This window comes from Dermacentor variabilis, chromosome 2, assembly GCF_050947875.1.
Source record: "Dermacentor variabilis isolate Ectoservices chromosome 2, ASM5094787v1, whole genome shotgun sequence".
Lineage (NCBI taxonomy): Eukaryota > Metazoa > Arthropoda > Arachnida > Ixodida > Ixodidae > Dermacentor > Dermacentor variabilis.
This window is the reverse complement of record NC_134569.1, coordinates 172,077,091-172,102,814: the sequence shown is the minus strand read 5'-3', so window position 1 is coordinate 172,102,814 and position 25,724 is coordinate 172,077,091. Positions and strand designations below refer to the sequence as shown.

Below are 25,724 nucleotides of genomic sequence, written 5' to 3'. Positions count from 1 at the left end.
TGCTAACACTGGTTTCCCTCCCCGGTTGTCTCACCCGTGTGAGCGGGGGACGTTTACAACGCGTCTACGGGGTAGTTTTCGTCACGGCTGACGTGACTCGGCTCGACCCATATGCCCCTGCGAAAATGTTTCTCGTGTGAATACCTCTTGATCGTCATCTTTCTTTTTTTCGACAAGAAAGGGGGAATGTTCCGTTATTTTTTTTTACTGACCAAGTTTGCAAGACGGCTTTCAACGGGCCGCAATGAAAGCAGCATCAGAAATTATAATATCTTACGAAATGTATTTAGTCGTGATTGGGATGATAGCTTCAAATGGATGTGTGCCAAATCCCGGTCGCGATTGTGGGCATCAACGTCAGCACTCGACGAAGATGCTTCCTCTTGTTTTTTCTTTTCATCTCGTGCCCACCAGGCATTTCCCTTTTTTTTTTTTTTTTTGTCAGTGAAGTGCGCGTTTGATTAAAGTTGCGTTCCTCGTATTTTAACGTATTTCTAACAGTTTTCAATGTCTCCCATTGTTCTTTTTTTTTCTTCTCGCTGTATATACGCACAGCATTTCCTCTTTAGTAACTGCATCTTCTACGTCGCGAGCCTCTAACGTCCTCGTCACCGCGTTCACGGACGATTTTCTCTCGGCTAAATTCATGTAACAAAATTTTAGTTTGTTACCTCCATTTTCTGCACACTTAAGCAAAGTCTGCCCGACTCTTGGCCAATCCCCGCGAGTGGGTAAGCGCCAAACTCATCAAGGACATCATCACCATCATCAAACCGTGCCGCCTGCGCCTCACGCCCCCAATTCTGAGAGCCGTTTCTCCTTCAGAACTGCCGAGCCTTCGAAAGCAGAGAAGAAAGCGGCATATCGGCCTACTAATAAGAAAAGCAAGGACGGCGCAATGTCCCGCGTTAAGTTCAGAGTAAGTACATGGGCACCTCGGGCCCTCGGCTATTTTCATTAAACAAACGATGACATTTGGCACGTTTTAGGAAGCTACTCAAGACCGTGGCTTGCAGAGCTCCCGTAGACTAAGCTCACTTTGGCCAAGTTTATAGAGGTGGCGAACAGGAAAGGTCACTTGGCAGAAGCGCAACCTCGCGGTATATATTTGCATACAGGGAAGCGAGGGACTTGTTCGTTCGAGCTACTGAGATTCAGACATCAGCTAAACTATTGTCAGTGCACCGCTGTTTCTGTTGTCGGTCTTTTGTGTATTGCTCGATGCAACCAATGCTTGAGAACGTTTGCAAGTGAGTGCAACCACGACTAGTTGAACAAAGAAAACAATAATGAGGCGATGTACGGAAATTCACACAACATTGAGTATAGCATGCCGCTTTTCACGCAATATTCGTGTCACAATATGCCGACGCCGGCCTTACATGATTTCGTGGTAACAATGTCGCTCGAGGCGGTTTGCTCGCTGTTTAGGTAAGAACGACGACTGTTTCCCTGATACGAACGCTGTCTTTATTTAGAACAGAACGGTCTTTCACCAGCTGCGTGATATCACCTTCAGTCAGTTATACCGGTACACGCCCGAGACGATCGTGTCTACACGCGATGCCCAGTTACCTCTGCCTTGTGTCAGCAGGCTCCACGCTCAGCCTGCAGCTCTAACCTTCAAGTTCTCTGTCACCATTCCACGATGCTTCGCTTCACTGCGCGCACATTTTACTCCAGTACAGAACAAGCTATCCGCTGTAAGCTATACATGGCCTGTCCAACTCAACTCTCCTCCTCATAATGTCGAGTAGAATATGAGCTAGGCCACGTTTGCTCATGAACACTAATATACTGCCGCCTTTCTTTCTTTCAAAGTTACGCATGCTGTACGGAACGAAAAAAAAAACTTGTAGTATCTTTCCTTGTTCTATTGTTTACTGTGCGGCCCTTAATTTTGCGGCTCCCCAAAGCAAACTGGCCTTCCGCAACTCCGGAAGCGTCGTCGGCTTTCGTTGGCCAATCAACCAAAGTGCAGAACCGACAGAAGTGCCCGAACGCTTTCTTTGTCATCTGGTTGCTTCAACGTGAAAGGAAGTTTGAGTTCGAGACAACTGCAATTTCTATATTTAGATACATGCAAAATGTAGATGCTCTGATGGCACAACCGGCGGACATATTTGAATATTTTTTTTTGCCTTTTGGAGACAAAGTTTAACTCTAGAAGCTCTAGTAAACAGAATTTTGAATTGTTACCTCCACGCTTTTACAAGAATTGTCGAAAATTGATGAGTTTCTTAAAAAAATACAAAAGCCAAGTTTACAAATTCCTAATTGTGCGCCAGAAAACAAATATTGTTGCTCTATAAACTCTTTGTTAGAGCATCTCTAACGGGCAAATTTTATGTATGAATTTATAGCTTACGTTAAATTGTTATAAGGCTCACGAGGGTCTTGCAAATGTCCTACTTGTAGATTACTAGCGCGTTGCTTAATACATCCGCTATGTCCTCTTTAAATCAATGATTACGGCCTGTTTACGGAAACGTGATACGATATTTTTTTTCTTTTATTGCAGGGTTTCAATATATATTTTTCCCGAGTTAATCGTAAACTTCATCCCCAAATCTAATAAAATTTATTGATTTTCAAGAATAAAGAAAGAATGATCGTTGACTTAAGATTTATTTCTAACAGTTACAAGATCTTTTTTTCCCCTCTTGTTCCTTCAAATGCGACAAACCAAATACAATTTGGTGCATTGTCTAACTACCAGTTGCCGGAAAAACACTATTTCTCCTTTCCGGCGTCATTGGACAGGACCTGCCGAGATAAAGCTTCCTCCCAAGCTGTGTGGTGGGCTAGGGCTTGTTCGAGCGTCTGCTAGCCTAAGGGAATATTCCGGCCTCCGCGCTTCCCTTACACTTATTCGTCGCAGCGTGCTTCCGACGAGAGCGTGGCGTCCGCCGACGACTCCATCGAGGAGACGCACAGCGTCATGTCCTTCATCATGTCGCGGCTGCCCGACGACTCGTCCATCCTGGCCGAGGTGGTGGGCGCCGCGTCCTCCGGCTTGGTCGCCGGCGGTGCCACGGCCAGCACCACGACGCTGGCGTTCGGGGCTGCCGGCGGCGACGGGGCCCCGGCGCTGCCGCCTCCGTTTCCCGTGGAGGTGCGCAAGCAGCGGGTGCACTGGTCCGCCCTGGGTCGGCACTGGTCCGCCTACCTGCGCCGGCTGCTCAGGCTGATGCTGCTTCTCGTCGCTCACGCCACTCTCCTCGTCGCCTTCGTCGAAGCGGGATGGGACAGAAACGTGAGGCAAAGTCGTCCGAAGAGGACGTTTCAGAGCGCAGGGTTTATGTATGGGCAGGCTAGGCAACGTACACGCCGCGCAGAGGAGCATTTAGCGTAGGTTCGGCCTGTCGACAGTAACTCGCGGTAGCAGATCGACAGCGAAAAAAAAAGATGAAAAAGACGGTGGACAAAGAAAAGCGCTCAAATACAACGAGGGCATGCGCGCTCTTTCCTGCAATTTTTCTTTGTCCTTCGTCTTTTGCTCTTGCTCGTAACGTGTTGCTCCAACCGAGGCCGAGTTTATTTTTTGTGTTGCACAAGCAGCCGTCCCTGTGTCCGTCCCGCGCACTTAGCAACGATGAGCTGCCGCTGAGAAAGGGAAAAGAGGAGCACTCTCGCGGCGACACTGTTGTTCAAACAGGGCCGGCGAAACAGGAATCGTCACCTAAAGATATCATTAGTCAGCGCCCGCCATGTGTCATAAAAGCGTTGTCCAGTCAATTTGCTTCTATATCTCACTAGTCCTCAAATTGGAGCTCATTGTTCCTATTGCGCGTTAACGTATACCACCGTGGCAATGTTGTGCTGGGCAGCTCAGCGACGGACTTTCAACTCATTGTCCACTTTACCGGTGGCAGGCAGGCATTTCAGTGATTGTGCCATTCCGGGATGCACGAAAAGAAGTCGCTGAGCAGGAAAAGTACTTGAGCAGAGAAATTCATGCGTGCTTTTCGAGAGAAATCAGGAGTAAGAGGCAAAGCGCGAACCACTGCGGCTAGTGGCATGGGAATCACGAGACATATCGCAAAAGAACAAACTAAAAGCATAGGCCGGGCTGGACACCAATAAAGGCACCAACTCTTGCTGCACGAAAGAACAGTATCATCCGATGAGGCTACGCCGATGTCATGAGCACCAACCATCTCGATTCGTGGCGTGAGGTTGGCGAAACGCCGAGAATGAGCTGACAAAGTGGGCCACGCAGGGGTTAAAAAGAAATACGTCGCTTGAGCAAGTATGGTGTCGTCTTTAGGATCTCTTGAGTTGCACTCAAGAATTTCGCAGTCTTTAGCTCCCTCGACTCTGGCATATACACATATGCGAGTAGTTTATCAGTGTGCAGAAACACTCGTACAGTTATGCATAATAACGATGTTCGCACTATTATAGAAGCACAATTACTGTTAAAGGTTGTATTCTGAAAAGTACTGCCATTTTTTTCGCCAAAAGTTTACGCCGGTTTCGCGATTAGAAAATGACGCGAAATTTAAAGGCATGCAAACTTTTCGAGACAGAAATGTGGACACGATGATGAAAAGTAAAAAATTTACATTGCGGGTTGGTATTGCTGGCTGTACGATTCGATTTACTACGTTGCGCAATCTCGCGCGACGCCAGTAGCAAATTGTGTGGCTTAGAGAAAAAATATTGTGCTCGCAGACACGGCAGTCGATTTGGCACGAGCAAGCCGTTGCATCCTTCGGACGACAAGTGACGCGTGCAGAACAAGTGTAACTGAGGTGCCACGCGGAAGGCTAGACAGACTGCAGTGTTCCAAAAATAGAGAAATGAAAAAAAAATACGAAAAAAAAACGCAAGGAGCTCTTGCGACCCACGTCAGCCACGCAGCGCATCGCAAAAATTTTGTAACTGCGAATATGCCCGATGTCTTTCGGTTCGCGAACAATTGGGACGGCGAAATTATAGGGTTTCACATTATCTAAAATTATCTCGCTTCTGTGCGATATCCACAAATAAAATTGCGCAACATGCTTCGACAATTCTTCAAACTCTACAGCGTAATTCATTACAGTATCTGACGCAGCGGCGCACGCGTACTACAATCTACTGCCACGGTGTAATGGCGGATCGTGGTAGCGCATCACGGTTCGATTGTAACATGACAGGCGCAAGCTGTATTAGCTTATCTTGTCCTCAAAGTGACCGCAGCGCCATGTTCCGCGCTGTGTGTAACGCGAGCTTACGCGATGTCCTGGTTTTCGGCATCCTACCCGGGCATAATTTTGTGTCTTAGTGAAAAATAACCTGCAGCTTTCCGTCTATACCGCGCGCACTGTGCGTAACAGCAGCATGCAGATATCGCTGATTAATTAACTACAACGCCATGGGGGAGCACGATGCCGAGGTCGTGGTACTGTCATTGCACGCACAGTTCACGGACCGCGTGCTTTCTGCGCGAAACTTACGCGTTTAGAATCATCGATATGTCTTTTAATGTGCGCATAAATATCATCGCCGTATGCCCGCTGCAATTCGTTGTTGAGGAGGGATTTTCAGTTCTCCAAGGTAGGCTTGCTCAGTCCCTCGTTTCCACTGTTTCGTTGCATCCTTATGGCGCACTCCACCATCGTCGTCGTCATTTCCATCATTGCATCATCACTGCACCAGCACCACCATTGCGTTATCGTTACATCAATCATGTAGGCGTATATGGAAAAGGTTCGTAATTAACCAGCCATCGCAATGGGGATAGAGTAAAAAGCGTGAGAATGGGCCTGTCACCTACAAACGACGAGTTTGATCATGCGCGTTCGAACAAATAAGATTCATTCCACTATTGCACAACAACACTCGTATGACCTGGGGCGATGAGCTCGGAGACAGATATTGAGCACCAAACTGCAATAAACTAATACGTATGCTATAGAACCTGAACACTTGCTATTGTTAGTTCGAAAAAAAGTTCACCGGGATAACGTCGGCAATAGCGAGTAACGACACTGTGTGATTCGCGGTGGTAAAGTCGGCAAAGCCTAAAGATTATAGCGTTTCACGTGCCAAAACAACGATCTGCTTGTGAGGCACGCCGTAGTGGGGGACTCCGTGTGTGTGTGTGTGTGTGTGTGTGTGTGTGTGTGTGTGTGTGTGTGTGTGTGTGTGTGTGTGTGTGTGTGTGTGTGTGTGTGTGTGCGTGTGCGCGTGTGCGTGTGCGTGTGCGTGTGCGTGTGTGTGTGTGAGTGTGTGTGTGTGTGTGTGTGTGTGTGTGTGTGTGTGTGTGTGTGTGTGTGTGTGTGTGTGTGTGTGTGTGTGTGTGTGTGTGTGTGTGTGTGTGTGTGTGTTTGTGTGTGTGTGCGTGTGTGTGTGTGTGTGCGCGCGCGCGCGCTTGGCGTGGCCTGACGGATCTCTCGAAGCTTCGTCTTCCATCGCCTCCCGCCTAACTCGCTGTCACGTGATAGCATTATGACATCCTATGATGCTATGAACAAGAGTATATGTCGACACCCATAGCACAAGGGCTACCTCTTGGCCATCTGTGAGCTATTGTGGCCGGATGCTCCACTGCCGTTGTACAGCTTCTCCGTCTACGCGTCCACACGACGTCACGTATAGGTCGACCGAAACACAAAAGCGTTAAAGCACAAAGGACTGTATACGAGACTTCGACTACAGGGCCACTAACGGGTCCAGCAAAGCTTTGCAGAGCACACAGAAAGTAACTCCCCCCGCAAATTAGCGGAGAGCTGCCGAAAGGTGGGAATTTTCAATCCCGAAATCGTTGTCCTGTTGTCGTTGCGTCTGTTTGGAGAAGCTTGCAGTGTAGGACTGCAGGAGCGTTGCATAATGTTGAGGTCGTTAGGCTAATTGATGTACTAACTGCTGCCGCACGCAGGAGTTCAAATCCCCGGAAAGCCGTTCTGCAGATTTTCTTCCTGTTTACAGTTCAGCGTACCAGAACATTATGCAATCTTGCGTCCGCCTTCTGCTCTTTAAGAACCCCTGGTGCCAGGGTCCGGGCCTCTTGCTCCTGCTTGTGGCATCCTTGGACGTCTGCTTGGCATTTGGGTACTGCTTTCGCTGGAGGTTCCATAAGAAAGCATCCAGCCTCATCGACCGCGCGAACAAGCAGCTGTCCCGGCTCACTGACACGAAGTGCTTCTCCAGGTATGAAAAGTTTATTTGAACAATCAAATTCTGCCGCGTTCGCGAGGGTCCGACGGAAATTGCCACGCATCCACTACTCGCGGCTACTAATTGACGCCCTCCCCCCCCCCCCCCCCGTTCACATGCAGTGCAGCAAAATGTCCTCTAAGATGGCGCCTCGCAGTGTAACAGCTGAAAACACATCTTCTCTCCCAAGAAGCGAGTGTTGCCACCCGGTTTAACAATGAAGAAGGCCAAGCAGATCGCCTTACAACACGTCGCTCTTACAGACTGCTATCCAACGCGACTCCTGTGCCTGGATTTCCGGATGCCCCGCAGCGGCGGTTTGCTGCGGCGACAATCCAGTCGTTTTCGTGGCTACCGGCTATAGCGCAGTGGCTTAGGGGCTGCGCTGCCGGCGTACCTCATAATCAGGTCGCTGTTTTCGCACGTAATACCCCAAAATTTATTATTGCTAGATAATTTTGTGACGCGGATATTTTTGTAGCACCTGTATACATTTGCCCTATATACGAAATGCCGGAACACCTGAGACGTGGACTGCCATACTAACAATTATCCTGCTGCTGGCGCTTTACGCTAGCCACAGCCTACAGCACGGCTGCCCACTCCAATAGTAAACGTAGTAATAATCTGTCCACTGTTAAAACTCCCCACCTATAGATGGCGCTATCACCGGTGCAGTTCGGATGCTCAGGTCTGCGCATGTGGTAACCAAATATTCCGTAAAATTGTAATAGCGACATTCTAAAGCTGTCTGACGTCAGGGAAACCGGTTTCGCTATAAGGTTGTTTTAGGTACCTCAAGGCGGATTTTAAAATGTGTTTATCGTAATGCTGTACGCGCTACTTTTCTTCGCTTCTTAAGGTGCGCCTGTGCCGTGGTCCTGACCGGCATGCTAGTGTTCGTCGCCATCGACTCGCGGCTGCACCGACCTCGCGTCACGGCTGTCACCGGAGTCGTGCTGCTCGTCGGCTTCGGTTACATCTTTTCCAAGAACCGCAGCAAGGCACGCAGTCCACGTTACGTACCGCTACGAGCACTAATGCCCAATTTCTTTTACGAAGCTCCAGTGAAACTCGACTCAACTAACGTCGCCGCTTCGCAAACCCTATTTACAATGAAGGCCGCCAAAAATGTCGATGTCGACGAGAATGGATTACAAGCTACATCACCTTTGCATCGCATTCTCCGTGTCATTGCTTATACATCAATGCTTTATCTGCGCACACAGTAAGAACTCACCATCGGGCTATTTAGACTTCCCTTGGCAAGCAAAACCCAAAAGCTCGACAGCTTGTTTTGAAGCTCGCAGCTTTGTGTGCCTCATTCGCGATACTAGACAACTCTCTCTTTCAACTATATTTTCGCCGTAACTGGCAGTATTGTATACAATGTTGCTGTAGTGTAAGTACTAAAAGTACCTCGAATGAAAAAGCCATTAGAGTTAGGCCACTGAGCGTCAGCAAGCAAAAGAACAACAGCGAGGACCTTCCGATTTCGCTGCAGCTGTGGACAACCAGCGCACGGAAACAAAATATCGCTATAACGCAGTTATATTCGAAGGGAAACACCTGCGCGGTATCATGCCCTCTAGTGCACCTCCGGCTCGAGATTTTTTCCATGTTAGCTGAACATAATTACTACCGATAAAGCCATCAGCTGACGTTCTCTCAAATTTGCTTACATTGTTCACATTGAGGTTCTGTCACCTTCTCGTCAATGAGCGGCGAGAAAGCTTAGTCGTTATTGACAGTGTGTCTGTTTTCTGGACTTCGCTAAAAGATTGCATTGATTCCTAAACGTACAAGGATCTTCTTTTCGCATGGTATTTCAAGGTATGATAAGCTCTAGTTCTTGCAGTTTGCTGGAGAGAAAAAATATAGTGGCCAGATACTGAAGCATCGAAGTGAAATACCTTGTTTTTCAAGAAGCAGACAGCAATATGGATTGCTACCGGAAAACGTTCCAAAAATCGCAAATGCCATGGATGACTTTCAACAGGACAACTTTTGCATTTGTAGACGTTTTCTTTTTTATATTAAAGGACAGATTCCTTACATTACCAATGACAATGCCCCTTGGGCAACTGAGTGATTCAATAATCGAGTATCTGCAAGTATCGCGTGATATATGCATCGAAAAAACAAGCAAAGTGGTTACTAAGCAAAGCCAGTGGGGACTTGATGCTCGGAGGAACGATCTGTACTTACCTGCAGCTGTCTCCAGCTAATGTCACTGTCTACAACTGTGTCAAACATTTTGCGCATCAAGTTACAAAATAGCATTTTCTGTCAAATATCTGCTATTGTAGAAAACTCAACTCGAAGCTGTGCTGCTGCATTAGTGAGTAAAATGTAGCATTTTAATTTTGTTATTAGTTTTCAACGCAACACATGTTCAAATATAACCTTCCAAGAATGTCTGCTTTCTATATCAGGCCGTCTGGCCTAATCGATGGCTACCTAATGAAAAAGTCGCAGTTTCGCCCGAAAGGCGAAGCATCGGCTGCGATAACAAATTAGTGGACAGCTATACGAAGTAAGTATATGAGTTTTATCGGCCGTGTAAAATTGCGTACGTTCGCTTACTAACTAAATTAACAAGCACGGTGTCACGGGCGCGCAGGTAAACATGAACACATCTCGCTCGATAACCGCAAAAACTCGCTGTAAGGATACTGGAGTGAAGAAACGCGGCAACAGCAGCGAGCGAATTGACCTTCATGCTGGCTCTAGCTGCAATGCGAACTAAACGTCGAAAGCACAAAGCATACGAAGCTACCGGCACTCCGCGTCTTTGTGCACATCGCAGATCGCGTTGAAGACCCGCGCAGGCGCCCACTTTTTCCACGATGCAGATCGCTTGCAAGATACGGCGGCAGCGCGGTCGCGCCGTAAGTAGCAGCCACCGGAGTAGAACCCCCCCCCCCCCCCCCCATCTTCCTCCCTTGCATCGAGCGCGACAGAAGATGGCGCGCTTCCACCCCGCCTTCCTCCCTCGTGCGAGATTGAACCGCGATCGTCAGCTGACCTTCACAAGCTATGACGCGCACATGCAGCGTACGGCGCACGGTGACGATGTTATCGTGTTTGGACTTTTATATGGAACATCACGACGTCGGCGACGACTACGGTGACGGCATAAATGCGCTTGTAGTATGCATATAATAACTGCTATCGCAGTACAAGTGTTGACATCAGCATTTGGGCTTTCGTTTTGTTGTTCGACAGCTAATAACGCGACAGAGCTAAATGTGACCCACGTGCAGAAGTTTCTTGTTGTCAAACTTTTCTTTTTCTCATTTACGTTTCCCAAAGGCCGAGGCTGGGCAAAATATTGCAAGCTGCCGGCGACACATGGGCTGTTGTATAAATAGAAAATTTGAACACTTAAGGCTGGTCGTTTGTCTCATAACAAACACCCTTACCTTTGAGCCTTCAAGAATTTTTACAAAGCAAGACTGTGAGTTGAAATCACACCACCGATGAGAGAAGCCGTACTTAAAAAATGAGCACCAAATCTTACCACCTTCTTCACATGAAGACATCAGACACGAAAGTTTAGCTCTGATAGTTATCAAAAATATTTCGTGCACTTTTCGTGTCGCGTTGGCAGGTCAGATTGTTTACTTAGCGCAAAAAGTCTCGAAAAGGGAAAACTGCATTTGTGCCCAGCAGTGATTCGATTTTACCCCTTATGGCTGAAGGTGTTAGTCATGGGACGAAACAAGCACCCTTAAGGGAGCATATTTTTTTTACTGAGCAAACGCAGATTTACAGAACCAAAACGTCGGCCTCATCACTTCAAATTCCTTTCCTATCGTTATGTGCGTCCTGTTGCAACAGTGGGCCTTACTTTACACTCCAAACAACCTCTGCTAGCCGCTACTCTTATGTCATTCCGCTGGGAATTTCATCGCTGTTTTAAGGACTCTTGCTGCGAATTATAAGCAACTACACTAAGATAAAAGAAAATGTTGCCAAGCTTGGCCTTGATAGTGTTTGTGTAACACTACTTCCTTGTGTTGAGCAGGTAAAGTGGCGCCCCGTGGTGAGCGGACTGCTGCTTCAGTTTGTGCTGGGCCTGCTGCTCGTTCGTTGGCATGTCGGGAGGAGCGTCCTCGTCTGCTTCGCCGAGAAGATAGCCGCCATCATCTCGTTTGCCGGCCGCGGGGGAAGCTTCGTGTTTGGATACTTGAGCACAGGCGAGCTCGAAGGAGGCCTGCCCCGCCAAGAACCCGTGCTCGCAGTCACGGTGGGTATATGCTTCGTGCCTTCCTGTTCTCATGGCATAACTATAGCGTCAATTGCTGGCAGCCCGTGTGGTACTCTTCACGCAGTGCATATTTAGCGGCGTGCTGTTCTTTTTCTGCAACTCTGCTTCAGCCACTTCAAGTCATTCGTCCTCAATCAGCGATTTTGTTTACTGAATGGCAAGAGCGCTAGCACGAAGCGCGTACGCACCTCACGTGGAAATGGAACCCGACAGAAGGTGGTGCACGTTCCCGGACAGGTCTAGTGAAACTGACACGTCATTCAACCGATGCGGCACATTGTCTCCTCATCTTGTGGCATTCGCCTGTACTACCCTTTTCGTTGTTGTTGTTGTTCGGTGCAGAAGCCAAAACAAACTTCTCCCCTGGCAGACATCGCACCCGGCCGGCCTACATGAACGCAGTATAAAAATATCCTCGCACGGTACCGTTCTGATGATGTTGCATGGCATGTTTTTTTTTTTTACTTTTTAGGCTCTAGATCCGATTGTAAAAAGGATTGATTGCTGGCGCCGCGACTACAAGCATTTATGTAGGGATGGAAAAATAACCGACGAGAAGCTAGGCATTTACATTATCTGTTCCTCGGCAGAATGTAGCTGCTTAACGCAATCCTTCGCTTGACAACCGTGGCTCTGCACTCGGGGCTCAACGTGCTTGAACGAGTGTCTAAAGTCGTAACGCAACAGAGTGAAAAATAACAAAGGCTGGCAGAGCTTCAGGCAAAGTGATGATAATTCACAGTTCACTGGCGTAGTAGGCTGGATGTTGTTGACGGAAGACAGTGGTACGTAATGAAATACCAGAACGACAGAAAATTTAGCTTAAACTCCTCCAACTTTATCTCCATGTCCTGAGAGGGTGGAAACGGTTAATATAACAGCTTCCAGAAGTTACAAATGCGGCAGCAGGCGTCCAAGCATGACTGCACTTCTAAAAAGACAGTTCTTTGAGGGCCTGCTTGCAGCCTAAGGTGAATGCTTGAGATAGCAAGAATTCAATTATGGCATGCATGGCTCTGCTAGTTGATTCACTGCGCAACTGAGCGCCCTATACGGTGCTCTCAGTCAGTGCTCCGTATGGACAGCACACCAGTAGGACGTGAGCCCGCTTGGTTGCCGGACATCATTCTGCTTACCTTACCAGGCTCACGCGCATGCCACGAGCCACGCAGATGTATTTTTCTGGTCTTCTAATGGCGGAAGATACGTGCGCCTCCTCAATCGACCGAAAGAGAGAGAGAGAGAAAAGAGTAAATGAAAGGAAGGGACGTTAACCAGGACTGAACTTGGTGGCTGCCCTGCATTGGCCGGAGGAGGTGGGGAGGGAATGATTAGGAGAAGAAGAGAAAGTCTGTGTTGGATGTCGCCGACGTACTAACACTTCTTTGCCAATGTCACAGAATATCACTCAGTCCGGATCACAGACGGTCAGTCAGCCTGGCAGCCGTCAAAAATTGTAGCAGCGCTCCTGTGGCCCTTTGTACGGGCTATATGCGAAGCCATGGTCCCAAAATCTTATTCGAGATCAATGGTTTCCTGTCCAACTGATTTAGAGTTATGCAGAGATTATGTATTTCATTTTCAAAGGATGGACAGTAGCATAGGAGATGTTTTATAGTCTCTTCGACGCTGCAGACGCTATAGGCGCTATCGGGCATTCCAATAAAAAATGCATATGCATTGGCGATTACAACGCCCAGGCGTAAGCAACACAACATTGTTCGCTCACTTGGGGCAAGCCCACGCAGCAGCCGCAGTTGCATAAATGAGTCGAGAGAATTCAATCGATGGTGAGTGTATTTATGCGTGTTACACTTCTCCAATGTCATACGGTGTGCCAGATTAGTGTTGGGCGGCATCAGTGTTCGATAAAGGTACAGAAACAAGGTTTGTTCCTTCGTGTGCATTCCTAACAGCTTCGTCGGTGAAGTGATTGCCGGAGATGCCGCAATTACCCGGCAGCCACTGAAACACGATGTTCTGTCTTTTCGCGATGACATTGTGGTGCGTCTCTTGTATCTCCGACACAATTTGTACGCAGGACCTCTCACGAACAGTCGACAAAAGTAATTGTAGGCCGCCTTTCAGTCGCAGGATACGGCCCCCCAAATAGTCAACCTACCTATACAGGCTGCTACAAATCCATTAGCGAAAGCGTCCTTGTTTATGATCCCAAATGCATCACAGTTGCGCCTATATTTTGCTTTGGCCGCTGGCGCCGCTAGTCACGTGGTCCCTATCACGTCTGTTAAAATGACGTCAAATGTTCCACTGCGCTGCAAAGAAGCAAGTTTCACAAATGCGACGCCGACTTTTCGTTACCTTCAATGCCATCAACAATGCAATCAGCTGCTTCCGTAACACGCGTGACATGACATGTTATGTCATGAATTCCATGACGTGACATAAATGACAGGCACGCATGGTATGTCACGATATTAATCTCATGACATGCGTGACATGACATCATGAATAAGATTACATGTGTCACATAACAAGAATGTTGTTGCGTGCATCATATCAAACGCAGACATGACACTTGTGACATGTGTGCATGACATGACACGCATACCTGGAATGACATACATGGCATATCATTTATTTCATGATGACATACATAACATGACACGGCATGGTTGACATGACATGCATGCGTAACATGAATTTCAATGCGAATCATCACGACATGAATGGCATGCATGCATGACATGACATGCGAAGCATGAGTCACATTCACGCATGGGTTCACATACATGGCACGAATTACACGGCATGTCATGACATGAACAGAAATTGCATGCATGACATAACATGAATGGCATGTCTCTACATGCACGACCACGAGCACATGCCTAATGGCCCAAACTAGAAATGCGTGACAGGATATGAATGACGTGAGATAAGTTACATGATAAAGATGCATGCCAGGTCACTCGTCGTCTTTCACGCAAGGCATGTCATGACATGCATATCATGTCGATAATGTCATAATAAACATGTTATGCCATTCATGTCATAATATACATACTATGCCATGCATGCACGTCATAATGCGTCATTTTTGTCATGCCTTTTATGTCGTGGATGCATGTCATACATATCGCTATATGATACAGTTAAAGAAATTAACACGACGTAGTAGACTCAGTCATAGCATTCCCGTCATTTGTCTTGAAGATCATGTCATACCATGCAGTCATGTTATGCATACGATGACTTAGCCCAATTAAAGGTCATTTAAACAAGCGAACGCTACGGCATCACGATGGTTTACAAGGATGGATGGATGGATGGATGGATGGATGGATGGATGGATGGATGGATGGATGGATGGATGGACGGACGGACGGACGGACGGACGGACGGACGATAGTTGGAACACCCTGTATAATATTATATTAAGAAGATAACGTTGAGTAACGTGCTTTGTTTCCATACCGACGACGTGCGATATTGTGGCGCCAGATCGTAGCCATCGTCACCGCACAGCCCTTCTTGTGCGGCACTACGTTTTTCTTCTCGCGATTTCTTTCCACCAACCATGAGAGCAGCCCTTCGTAGCGGGGAAATCGTGCAACCAGTGCCAGCGGCGACAACAACCAAAGGCCGCGTGACATCAAGCCTTACTCGTAGCCGCTCGCCATCGCCCCTTGCAGGAGTATTGATAGACGTCACACACGCTGGTACTGCGGACCACGGTGTAAGAAGAAGCTACTTCGTACACCGTGCTGCGGGCTGACCTCAGCCGCAGACGCCGCGGACGAGCGTAGCCCTCCCTACCTCACGCCACCATGCCCTCCACCCCCCCCCCCCCCCCCCGCTGAAGTGCAGATGAGATCGCCCACGCGGCGGCAACTCAGAACATGCCCAGGCCGTTTGCGCTCCGCTCCTCTTCCATTTCCCGCTTCATGCTTTCCCTGTAGCCCCCTCTTCCACTTTCCTCCTCGCGCACTCTTCTTTGATCTAACGCGGTGCTCCGCGTTCGCTTTCATTTTTCACCTGTGCTCGTTCGCTAGGTTACGAGGTATAACACCGTCGACGCTCAACGCCCGAACGGGCGCTTAAAGGGACACTAAAGGTTACCAGAAACTCAAGTTAAAGTGGTAGAGCAATGTTCTAGAACGTCTAAGGCGTCAATATAATCGCGAACAGAGCTTTAGTAACCGAGAAATTGAGGTAAATGCATGACACGATTTGAGACCCCCCAGCGACATTCCGGTACTAGCCCGATGACGAAAGGTCTCCTCATAATTTGTGTTACTAATACTCAACTACTCGTATTAAAAATATCATTTCATTCGATTATAAGCCGGAAAAAATGCTACTTGTCTACGTCTATTCGATTCTAGGAAAAAATAACATTTTGACGTTACCCTTCAGTAATATGGGTGTTCGAAAGGTTTCGTTTTCGCTCGACTCTGCGCCGCGCACGCTTTGGAGTTTCAGTAGTTTCGTTATCGCGTCGTGCTGTGAGGGTTCTGCTCGCGAAACTTTCATTTGGAACAAGCAGCGAGAATGCCACGTCCATGTGATGTCGTGGGAAGCCCTCGTTGCTTTCCCGCTCCGGAGAGCCGGTGTCGATGCCGCCGTCGTAGTACGCAACGACGCCGGCAGTGCCAGCCCTCAGAAGCAGGTCGCGCTCGTCGGTGCTCAAATCGCTGAAGTTGAGCCCACCATCGCGAGCCAATCTGTCGGTGTCAGGGTCCATTGCGACGAGCGTCGAAGTTAGCGTCATAGAATGAAGTACCAGCTTATGGGCGTCTTGCGCTGGAGTGTGAGGTATAGTAGCGGCGCCTGGTGGCGGTGCGGGAAACGACATCTGGGTCGTGCCAGCTTGGGTCGTATTGAGCCCTGGCTGTGGCGAAGCACGTTTCTAGGCCGAGTTTTGCGTCGATTCGCACATTTTTATGCCCTGTTGCGAGTGCGAAAAGGCTCGTCGCTTCTCATAGACCACGCCGACCACGCTGCGAGCTCGCTGCAGCCTATAGTTTAACGAAAACGGACTCTCCGTGTGCCGTGGGACGTAACGTGGGACGTAATTCGTTTCTCCTTCCGCTAGCCACCATACTCCCGCTTTCGCTCTGCTGTCGGCTCTGTCTTGGCTCTGTTTCTGGCCGCGCGTTCGCGTTTTGCGCAGAAAAGCCGTAGCGCCGTCTGCGGACGCCGTTCTACTCACCGATGGCGCAACGTCACTATGAGACCATGATGTCAGTTCTCCTCGTTCGGAGGGCGGGCGATTTGAACTGCGCTAGAGGTACGCGGACGCTTCAGAACGCATTTTCTCTTAAAATAAGTCTCTCCTTGGCACGAAACAAGCGTTTCGAGGTTTCTGGGATGGTATTTCAACAGTCCACGTTGACTTAATAGTAACCTTTAGTGTCCCTTTAAGAGCTGCGCCCTAAAGATATACATGATATAATCGCAATGCATCAACATAATGTCGTCTTCCGAGTGCACTTATGATGCAGTGTTTATTTTTTTCATATTTTGGTACAGCATTCCTTTATTGAGTAATTTTGTACTAGACCGTTAACTATATCCTTATGACTATGGGCTCATTTTTAGAGCGCATCTCTTAGGCGCCCGTTCCTGCGGCGAGCGTCGGCGTAACCAAGCGAACTAGCGCCGCGAAGAATGAAAGCGAGCGCGGAGCGCAGCGGGAGATGAAAGAAAGGTGATAGTGGAGGAAGAGAGTGAAGCGGAACCATGAGGCGGTAAGCGGAGGAGGAGCGGAGGGGAGACGGCCTGCACATGCGCAGAGTTGCCGGCGGTCTAGGCATCCACAGCCGCGTGGGCTATCTCATCTGCGCTTTCGAGGGGGCCAGGGTGCCGTGAGCTCGGAAGGGGGGGGGGGTTGAGGCTACGCCCGTCCGCGGCGTCTGCTGCTGAGGTCAGTCAGCGGTAGCAGCGTGTTTGACGGGGATCACTGCTCCTGCGAGGGACGATGGCGAGCGGCTACGAGTAAGGCTCGATGTGATACTGCCTTGGGTGTTCTCGCCGCTGACACTGGTGGCAGACTTTACCCGCGACGAAGGGCCGCTCTCGTCGGCGGTGGAACGAAAGTGTGAGAAGAAAAGTGTAGTGCCGCGCAAGACGGCCCTTGCAGCGACGATGCCTGCGAGATAGCGCGAGTAGCATGCGTCGTCTCAATGAAAACAAAGTGCTGCTTGAGTGGAGTTCCATCTCCGGCGGCTTCTGGGAGCCGTACCCACGCGCTGCCTCTTGCGATCTCCCCGATTAGCGAAGCACGCGTGCCACACTTCGCTCCACTTGGAACGTGCCGCATGGAACGGATTTTTCGCGCCAGCCAATATATCGCGAAATGAAAACAGTACAGCTGCGCTAAAATTTCACATTCGGGAGTATCGTCGGTGAATTCTTTCTTGTCTATTTAAACAGCGAAATCAAGCAAGCGTTTACCACACAAATCGCAAAAGCATTTCATATCAAGGAAAATATAGGAATCTGCTCGCTTTTTTTTTTTTGCTTAGTAAATTCGTACAAAAAATTACGCGTTGCTTGACTAATAAGTATAGTAGTGTACTAATTAACTGGTAATTGGTTTGCTGAGACATCTAAAATTGAAAACTCGTTGCAGCTTATCAAAAACGCTGCTATGGACTTTGAGTTATGTTTTCCGCGCTTAAGTTTGAGGTAGCCTGTAAACGCGAATCGTGCAGTTGCTGAAACTGCATCAATATGAAGGCACGTACTTTCCCTTCCCGCTGTTAACTCTGAGAGCAGTCTGGGAGAAGCGCTCGACCTGCACAGTTCTTTCGCATGAGCTTTTTTTTTTTTGTCAAACAAGACTCGGCTTTTGACCACTCCGCAGGTGGTGTCGACAATGGTGTTCTTCGGGCTACTGGTTTCCGTCCTGTGCCACTACGGTCTTCTGCAGTGCCTGGCGTTCAGGTTCGCCAGGCTGATAGCTGCTGCCATTGGCACCACGGCCCTCGAGTCCTACTGCTCCGCCTGTAACATCTATCTTGGCATGGTGCGCTGTTCTTAGCTTACTCGCTTGCAGATACTTGACCGTCATGGAATGGCTGCCTAAGTACATTCTACATTTCTGCGCATTCTCGTCACTCTGGAACTGGTTGTGTTGAAAATAGATTCCTGCTGAAAAGGTAGCGTGTGAGTTCACATAGTTTCGTGCGTTCGTTATTTAATATAATTAAGAGTTATCTATCCTAGTGTATCTCTCCAGTGCAAATAATTTGGAAGACATACAGAAGTTGGAGAATGCACAAGGATTGCATGCGGGCAAGAGTAACCGTGTTTTTATTCGTGGTATACGATTCAATAAAAGCGCAACCTGTATCAGCAAGCGCAATGCACAAGTAATCACTGCACCTCTCTATAACTTGGCTGCAAACTTTAATCCTAAAGATTACGGACCACCTTTCAAAAGTATCAAACCTACGTTTAAGCGTATTATGCCGCTGTGACAGAAGTACTGGCGACAGCCATGCCGCCTATATTCGTGTGACTCTAAACAACAACCTCATATTAAATCAACGACCTAATATTAAACTAACGTCACCACTTGGCTACGGTGCAAATCAGCCCGAGTTCCAGAAAGGCGTAATAGTTCTGGCATATTGTCAGTACGCTTGTTTCGCTTGTAAATAGCCACCGTGGTCACGGCGCGACATTTTATCGTTTCACTAAAGACATGCAGCCTTTCATCTTATCAGATTACACCTCCATTTTGACAACGCAGATCGACTCGGCGGTTCTGTTAAGGCCGTACCTGGCGCAGCTCACGAGGTCAGAGCTGCACGCGGTCATGACATGCGGCTTCGCTACTATATCGGGGAGCCTGTTCGCGGTCTTCACAGTGTTCGGCGTGAGTACTAGGTTTCCTTTTGGCAGCTTATCTTGCACTGTCATACAAAACCACTGAAAGATATGCTATGAAATTTAATGTGATAGCACTATTGGTCGAGGGATCGGGCTATAGGTGGCAGCACCCTATCCGCGTTAGTGTGGATGTACTATCGGCGGCGCAATTTGAAATGTACTCAGCGAAGTAAAAGGTAAGTACGTACCTTTCACTTCTTTTTCTATTCTCTGTCACATACAAAATGCTTACTAAAGTTAGTTAAGCAAGATACGCCATAGACACTGGGCTGAGCTGCTAGGGTTACAAGGGCCACAAAATGGTAAATTGATTGAAGGAGTTCGTTTCATCCGTATAAAACACTCCGATAAAGAGAAAAAAAAAACCTTGCTGCATGTTAGCTGAGGCGCCCAGCGTCGTTGTGAGATCTAGCCGGCACTTTATCATGAGATCTGAAATGTTCCATTCCCAATGACATCTCACTGCTACAAATCATCTTTCGCATACGTGTAGTTCAACTACCGACGTCTATTCTTGTAAGAGCCGTGTTTCTTCTTGTTTGGACTGTTCCGTTGCTGTATTTTGGCGCTAAAACAAACGAGCCTTTTAAGATGGGCAAAACCGCTATATCTGAAGTAGAAAGTTTTAGAGATGTTTCTGCCAGCAGGTTAGGTAAGCTAAGGTGCAAGTTGAATGTTTAATTTAAACAAAGATAAAGTTCTGAAGATTTCAGCTGCGTCAATTGTAATGAGCAGATGCGCACTGTCAGATGCCACTAATATATCAGCGCTACGTTCGTTAGTCATAGCGCATTTCAATAGCTAATACTCGTTGCTATACATAACTGAGCACTACGTAAATGCCTATCACAGCCGTATTTTCTGGACGACAGCATCGACAGGTGCTGGTTTTCCTTATATAAAGAGGGCAAATGTCGCTCATCGTGAAATATCTGAAGACTATGAATAGTGTTGCATTCGCTGTTCAATTTGTTTATTATAATTATAGAAACCACCATCGTTCTACAGCTACATTTGATGCTGTTAGCATGCCGCCGAATAAGCCATTGCGCATTTCGAGGAAGAGGCACGGTTTTTTTTAGCAAACGTGCACGTATACCTTTTCCATATACGCAACGTTATAATTTGCTTCATGACTGCTTGTGCAACCTCCGTTAAAAGAAAGCAAACACGCAGTTTTGATCGTTCGCGTACGTATTGAACACACGAGGAGCCACCAATATGTCCAAGTGATGCCGGCACGAAGTTTAACCACGTTTAACCTCGCGTGCAATCTTTTCGTATTGCATAATGCGTGAAAGGTGCGCAAGTTGGTGGCCCTTTGTAGCTACGCTCGGGCGACGCGGTTAATCAATGAGCGCGGCGTAACACAGACAATGGAGGAGAGACGGAGACGTCCCGATTTTCTTATTCGTTTACATTATCTTATCCTTGTCACGTCTCAACGGTACATCTACGCATTGCGGTCAGGAGCAAGGATTACGCAGAACCTTCATGTAAATAAAATAATTCGAACATAAATTACACAAGCTACCACTAGCGCTTGTTCTATGCGCTGCGTCCACGTAGCGCAACACCGTGGTAGGGACTACGATCCGGATCCTCCCGAATCGTGTTCTTGGTTGACACTACGTACGAATGCGTGCGAGTTATTCAAGCTAAGCTGGTGAAGCCCAGCGATTGATAAAGGAGAGCATGGAACGGTGGCACGCCGATAAAACCTGTTAAATAGATAGAACTCACAGCAGCATCCTTCCTCAATACACAGCATCAACGACATAAAATGCTGCAAAACCATGGAGGAAGGAAAAAAGTGAGGAGATGCCCAACCCACTCCACCCGCTTGGAGGAACGGATGGGGTTTTTCGTTTTGGCGGCCACGTTGTTGGGGCACAATGGCGATTTTATTATTGTGCTTTGGGTTCATGCGTGTACGTCGTTTGTGCAGGATTGCGTTAGTATGCGTGTTTTGTTCCGCTGTGTTATCTAGACTCTGCTCTCCCGGCTATTGTTTTAGCCAGTGTTGCGTACTCCAGGGTAGCGTATCGTACTGCTGCCGAGTAGTAGCGGTGCCTGCCTATAGAAGCTCGACCGACGTTACTTATTGGGTAGCGTGGCGTTGTCGGCGGGCTGCAGGCATCCGGTAGACCATGGCGACCAAGCAAGGGCGAGACGATTTCTAGTGCGAAACTTGCATGGTTTATTCAAAGGTAGATGAACGAAAAATGAGAAGAGCACGAAGTCATCAAAAGTACATTTCGGAGCCCCTTAAATAGACTCTCTACAATCGTGGGTAGGATCTTGCTTCCCTCGACGTCATGTGACCGGCACAGAAAGAGGGCCCCTCCCTCTCTGGTTATACCGAGTCTGCTGCAAGGAGGAGGTCGTCCCCCCTCCTGGAACTGTAGACGCCTGTCCGTCTCTTTTGCGGGTTCGTGGAAGTTCTGTAGTTTGTTCGAGGAAAGGGTCTCTCTAAACTCGCGCGCACGCACGCACACACACACACGCACACACACACACACACACACACACACACACACACACACACACACACACACACACACACACACACACACACACACTAGCACGTGATCTTTGAACTTAAAGTAGGTAGTATACGAAACGTTCTCTTGATTTTGTAAACGCATGCTTGATCGTGCATGATCTTCATGCCCAATGTGAGATATATATGTAACATTAAATATACTTGCGCTTTTTTAGGTGCACGTATGCACACACACACAAACACACACACACACTGTAAGAGTTTGAAGACGATCCCACCGCTGCCACCAGCTGTGAGGATTGGGAGGTCAATCCCACCGTTCGTAACCAGTTGTCAAGATTGGAGTCGGGTATGAATTAGATGGTAGCTGGCCCATGCCGTCGCCCAACTTATCCACGTTGAGGACGCTGTTGAAGGGAAGGACTGCTTCTCATCGAGAACGAGGAATATGGGTTTATTTACAGTATCTACATTGGGACGTTGCAGTTCATCAGTCTAGCATGACTGCGAGAGAAAGTACACTGAGCAGCCGCACAACAGCGGTTTATAAACACTCGGTCCCCCCTCGATCCCAAGGTGAGGGAAACGGCCGACCAGGCACCGTAGACGAGACGCCTCTTTGCGCGAGGGATTACACACACACACTTCTGCACAGGTTCACGGTCCTCAACCGAGGTTGGACGGTCTTCGCAAAACTCGGTGCTGACGTCAGGAGCGGTGCGTGTGAAGGTGCCTCGAACTACGTTCTCTCGGGGACTCCCTTGTTCACAGCAGACCAGGTCGGCGGTGGCGGGTTCTGTCACAAAACCTGGTTTGTCGAACTCATCTCGGCAATCCCGCGACGCAGAGTGGCGGACGTGGCGCATTGTCCAAGAAAAGTTGACACCGCTGTCGCAACTGGCTGGCAAAACTCGCACCTCAGCGGGCCGTTCTTAACAACACACACACAAAAGAGGCATGGGCCGCTATCTTGTACACGTTCGAAAAGCCGACGTTCGATTTCGCCTCGCGCGATTGTCCAGGCTGCGCCGATATCGCGGCCTAGGCCAATCTAGTCCAATCGCGTGAGGCGAAATCGAACGTCGGCTTTTCGAACGTGTGTAAGATAGCGGCCCTGTACACTGCGGGGCTTCCACCAGACCGGCAGACACTCGAAATGTTCATGGCGAATCAGGAAGTCACGCTTCATTTCGACGAGGCCTGGTGGAAGAAGGTCGGGTGAGAGAAAGTTCTTTCCGCACGTGGTGCGGGACGCCAACCACCGCAGAAGTCACGCCTCATCTCGACGAAGATGGTCGGATGAAATTCCATTCTGCACGTGGTGCCAGACGCTAACCCTAACACCAGCTAGAACTGGAAGAAGTAAACGTGGAGCGAGCGTGCATGCAACGACCTACACCACGTACTAGGCCACGGACGAAAGGCGATCAGGGAATATACATGGTGTTTCAGCGAACACTTTCAAAAATCTTTGAAAGTTGCCTGTGACAGATATCCCTATTTTAGTTCATGAGGTGGTCTACTCGAAGCGGCGGACAATACTTTAACAAAAAATTGGGATACGAAATCGTTTAATTAATAAAAAGTCACTAATTACGTTTTAACTAATTACATTATGGCCTATATTACAATTTACAAATTATAGCCGTTGAGTTCGCAAGGCGGATCCACTTGAAAGAAATTTTCAAGATGACACCAGTTTCGAGATATAAATTCACGAAGTTTGCGGATAAATGCATTGACGTTCCAGTGAATTTGTTAACCAAACGTCGGCTCATGCACTGAAGCACACAAGTAACTGTAACGCCAATGCATTTCTCCGCAAAGTTCGGGGATTTAAATCCTGAAGCTGGTGTCGTCCTGAGAATTCGTTCCAAGCAGATCCGCCTTGCGGAGTCCACTGCTAGAATTTGTAAATTGCAATATTGGTCATAACATAATTAGCTGAAAAGGTAATTAGTGAGCTCTTCGTTAATTAGTCGATGTCGCATTTCAATTTTTTGTGCAAGTAGTGTCCTCCGCTTCGAGTAGAACGGCTCATCAACTAGAATTGAGCTATCTGCCACAGGGAACGTTTAGCAAAATTTGAAAGCGTTCGCTGAAACACCCTGTATTTCCCGTGCTCGGTAGATTCGTGCTAACGTGGCATCACAAACGGAAACCGCTGTACTGCCGAATATGTACGATAAACGCCTTGTAGGTCAGTGACAGCTGTGCAGTGTTCCTGCACAGCTATCACAGCGCACGATGCACTTGCGGCGCGCTTCTACATGCCACAAATGCATCGTCCGCTTACAAAAGCAGCAACACTTTCTAGCTGTCAATGACCTGCAAGACGTTTACCGTACATATTCTTCTGAAGGGGTGAACCCTCCTTACCGCAGATATCTGTCTGCTCTAGGAGCGCAGAGAAGTGAATGTGGGCGGATCCGGTGCAAGAGTGAACGAGGCTTACCATATAGACCATTTGTTACCATAGAGAACAATACAGATAATTTGTTCTTCTTTGAAATCAGAATTCAGCGAATCAGGCAGAAGTCGTCCATCGTTCACCCTCAAACTATTAAAAAAGGTCAAACATCGTTGTCAACTTCGCGTCGATCAAAGCGAGCGATCGAGTGTTGAAGGCAGCAAAGAAATGGAAGACTTGGGCTTTGAGGACAGTGCTCCTATATGTAATGAGCACCTTTGTAGAGCAAAGTGCTCCTAGGAAAGGCCCTATCAGCCAAAACGGGGAGAAAACAGGCGTTTCACTTCGGCCTCTGCAGGCAAAATCTTGATGCGAAAGGCTTAGCAAAGCAAAGTGCTGCGTGTGACATGCGCGGTGATCTGACAAAAGTTGTCTCATGTCATGGCTCATAGTGTATCCCAAGCTGAACAAGCAAAACTAGGCAATGGTAATTTCTCTACCCTTCATATCAACGTAAGAAGCACCCCAAAAAATTCAGGTAACCTTCTCGCTTACTTGTCGCCGCACTCTTTTCGTTGCGACATTACTGGCCTCACTGAAACATGGCTAAAACAAAGCAAATACACGCATATACCGGGATACGAAGTAATCTCTCTACCTAGGTGTAGCTCTTCCTGTGGCAGCGGTGTTGGGTTGTTTACCAGAAACGGGCTGTGATTGCACTGCTGCGATGTTCAAAAATACAGCAAAAATGGAATTGAGGCACTTTTTGTTCAGTTCAGTTGTGGTCTTCACATAGGTCTCATTTACCGGCCTCCTAGCTCATGCAAGGTCGAATTTATTGCAGAAATTGAGGTTATTTTGCTGCCGCTCACAATACAAGATGGTCGCATTGTTGTCTGCGGTGACATTAATATTGATTTATGGTATAATCATTGCAGTGATTATGTATTTCTTCTCGAGTCATTCAACCTTAGAAATGTTATCACGACTCCACTCGAATGACGGGTCAACCTGCATTTATAAAAGACCGTATACTGTTCAATCAAAACATACCTTTATGTGCAGGTTTTCATGATGTCATTGCGAACGACTGCCCTATATTTCTGTTGTTCCCGCTACCTTGTATGTTACCTCTGTATCAAAGGCATCTAAATCAATTTGTCCGCGTAGCCTATGCGAGCGTTAAATCACTACTTGAATGTACCGATTTTGCAGCCTTGCAAAACGTTGATTTAAACCTCGAGTTTGAGCATTCTTTCACTCATTTTAAAATTATATTAGCCAAATGTTCACATGCATGCTCAAAGCACAATTATTAAGTTCTCTTATGCCCGTGGGTGACACAAGAGATTCTTTGCATACCGAAAAGTAAGGACTAATTCTACAATAAATGAAAAAAAGGATAAAGCGAACAAATACTATCATGCCCAGTTTATGTATTACAGGAATAGATCTGTTGCAATGTTGAGAAAATCAAACAGGTAATACCTCACTAGACTTATCACACAAAACAAAGGCGACAC

General features: G+C 47.8%; 1 protein-coding gene across 1 annotated transcript in view; it reads left to right on the top strand.

Annotated features, from left to right (window-relative positions):
- Positions 1 to 741: 741 nt before the first annotated feature.
- The window catches only part of LOC142571069 (putative transporter YutK), a 59,298-nt gene continuing 34,315 nt past the window's right edge, over positions 742 to 25,724 (top strand). Inside the window, exons 1-7 of the mRNA XM_075679364.1 lie at positions 742 to 919; positions 2,882 to 3,256; positions 6,971 to 7,140; positions 8,009 to 8,150; positions 11,177 to 11,398; positions 18,252 to 18,413; positions 19,143 to 19,268. Coding sequence (XP_075535479.1) covers positions 899 to 919; positions 2,882 to 3,256; positions 6,971 to 7,140; positions 8,009 to 8,150; positions 11,177 to 11,398; positions 18,252 to 18,413; positions 19,143 to 19,268 — 1,218 coding nt within the window. The 5' untranslated portion in view covers positions 742 to 898. The remainder of the gene's footprint in view (positions 920 to 2,881; positions 3,257 to 6,970; positions 7,141 to 8,008; positions 8,151 to 11,176; positions 11,399 to 18,251; positions 18,414 to 19,142; positions 19,269 to 25,724) is intronic.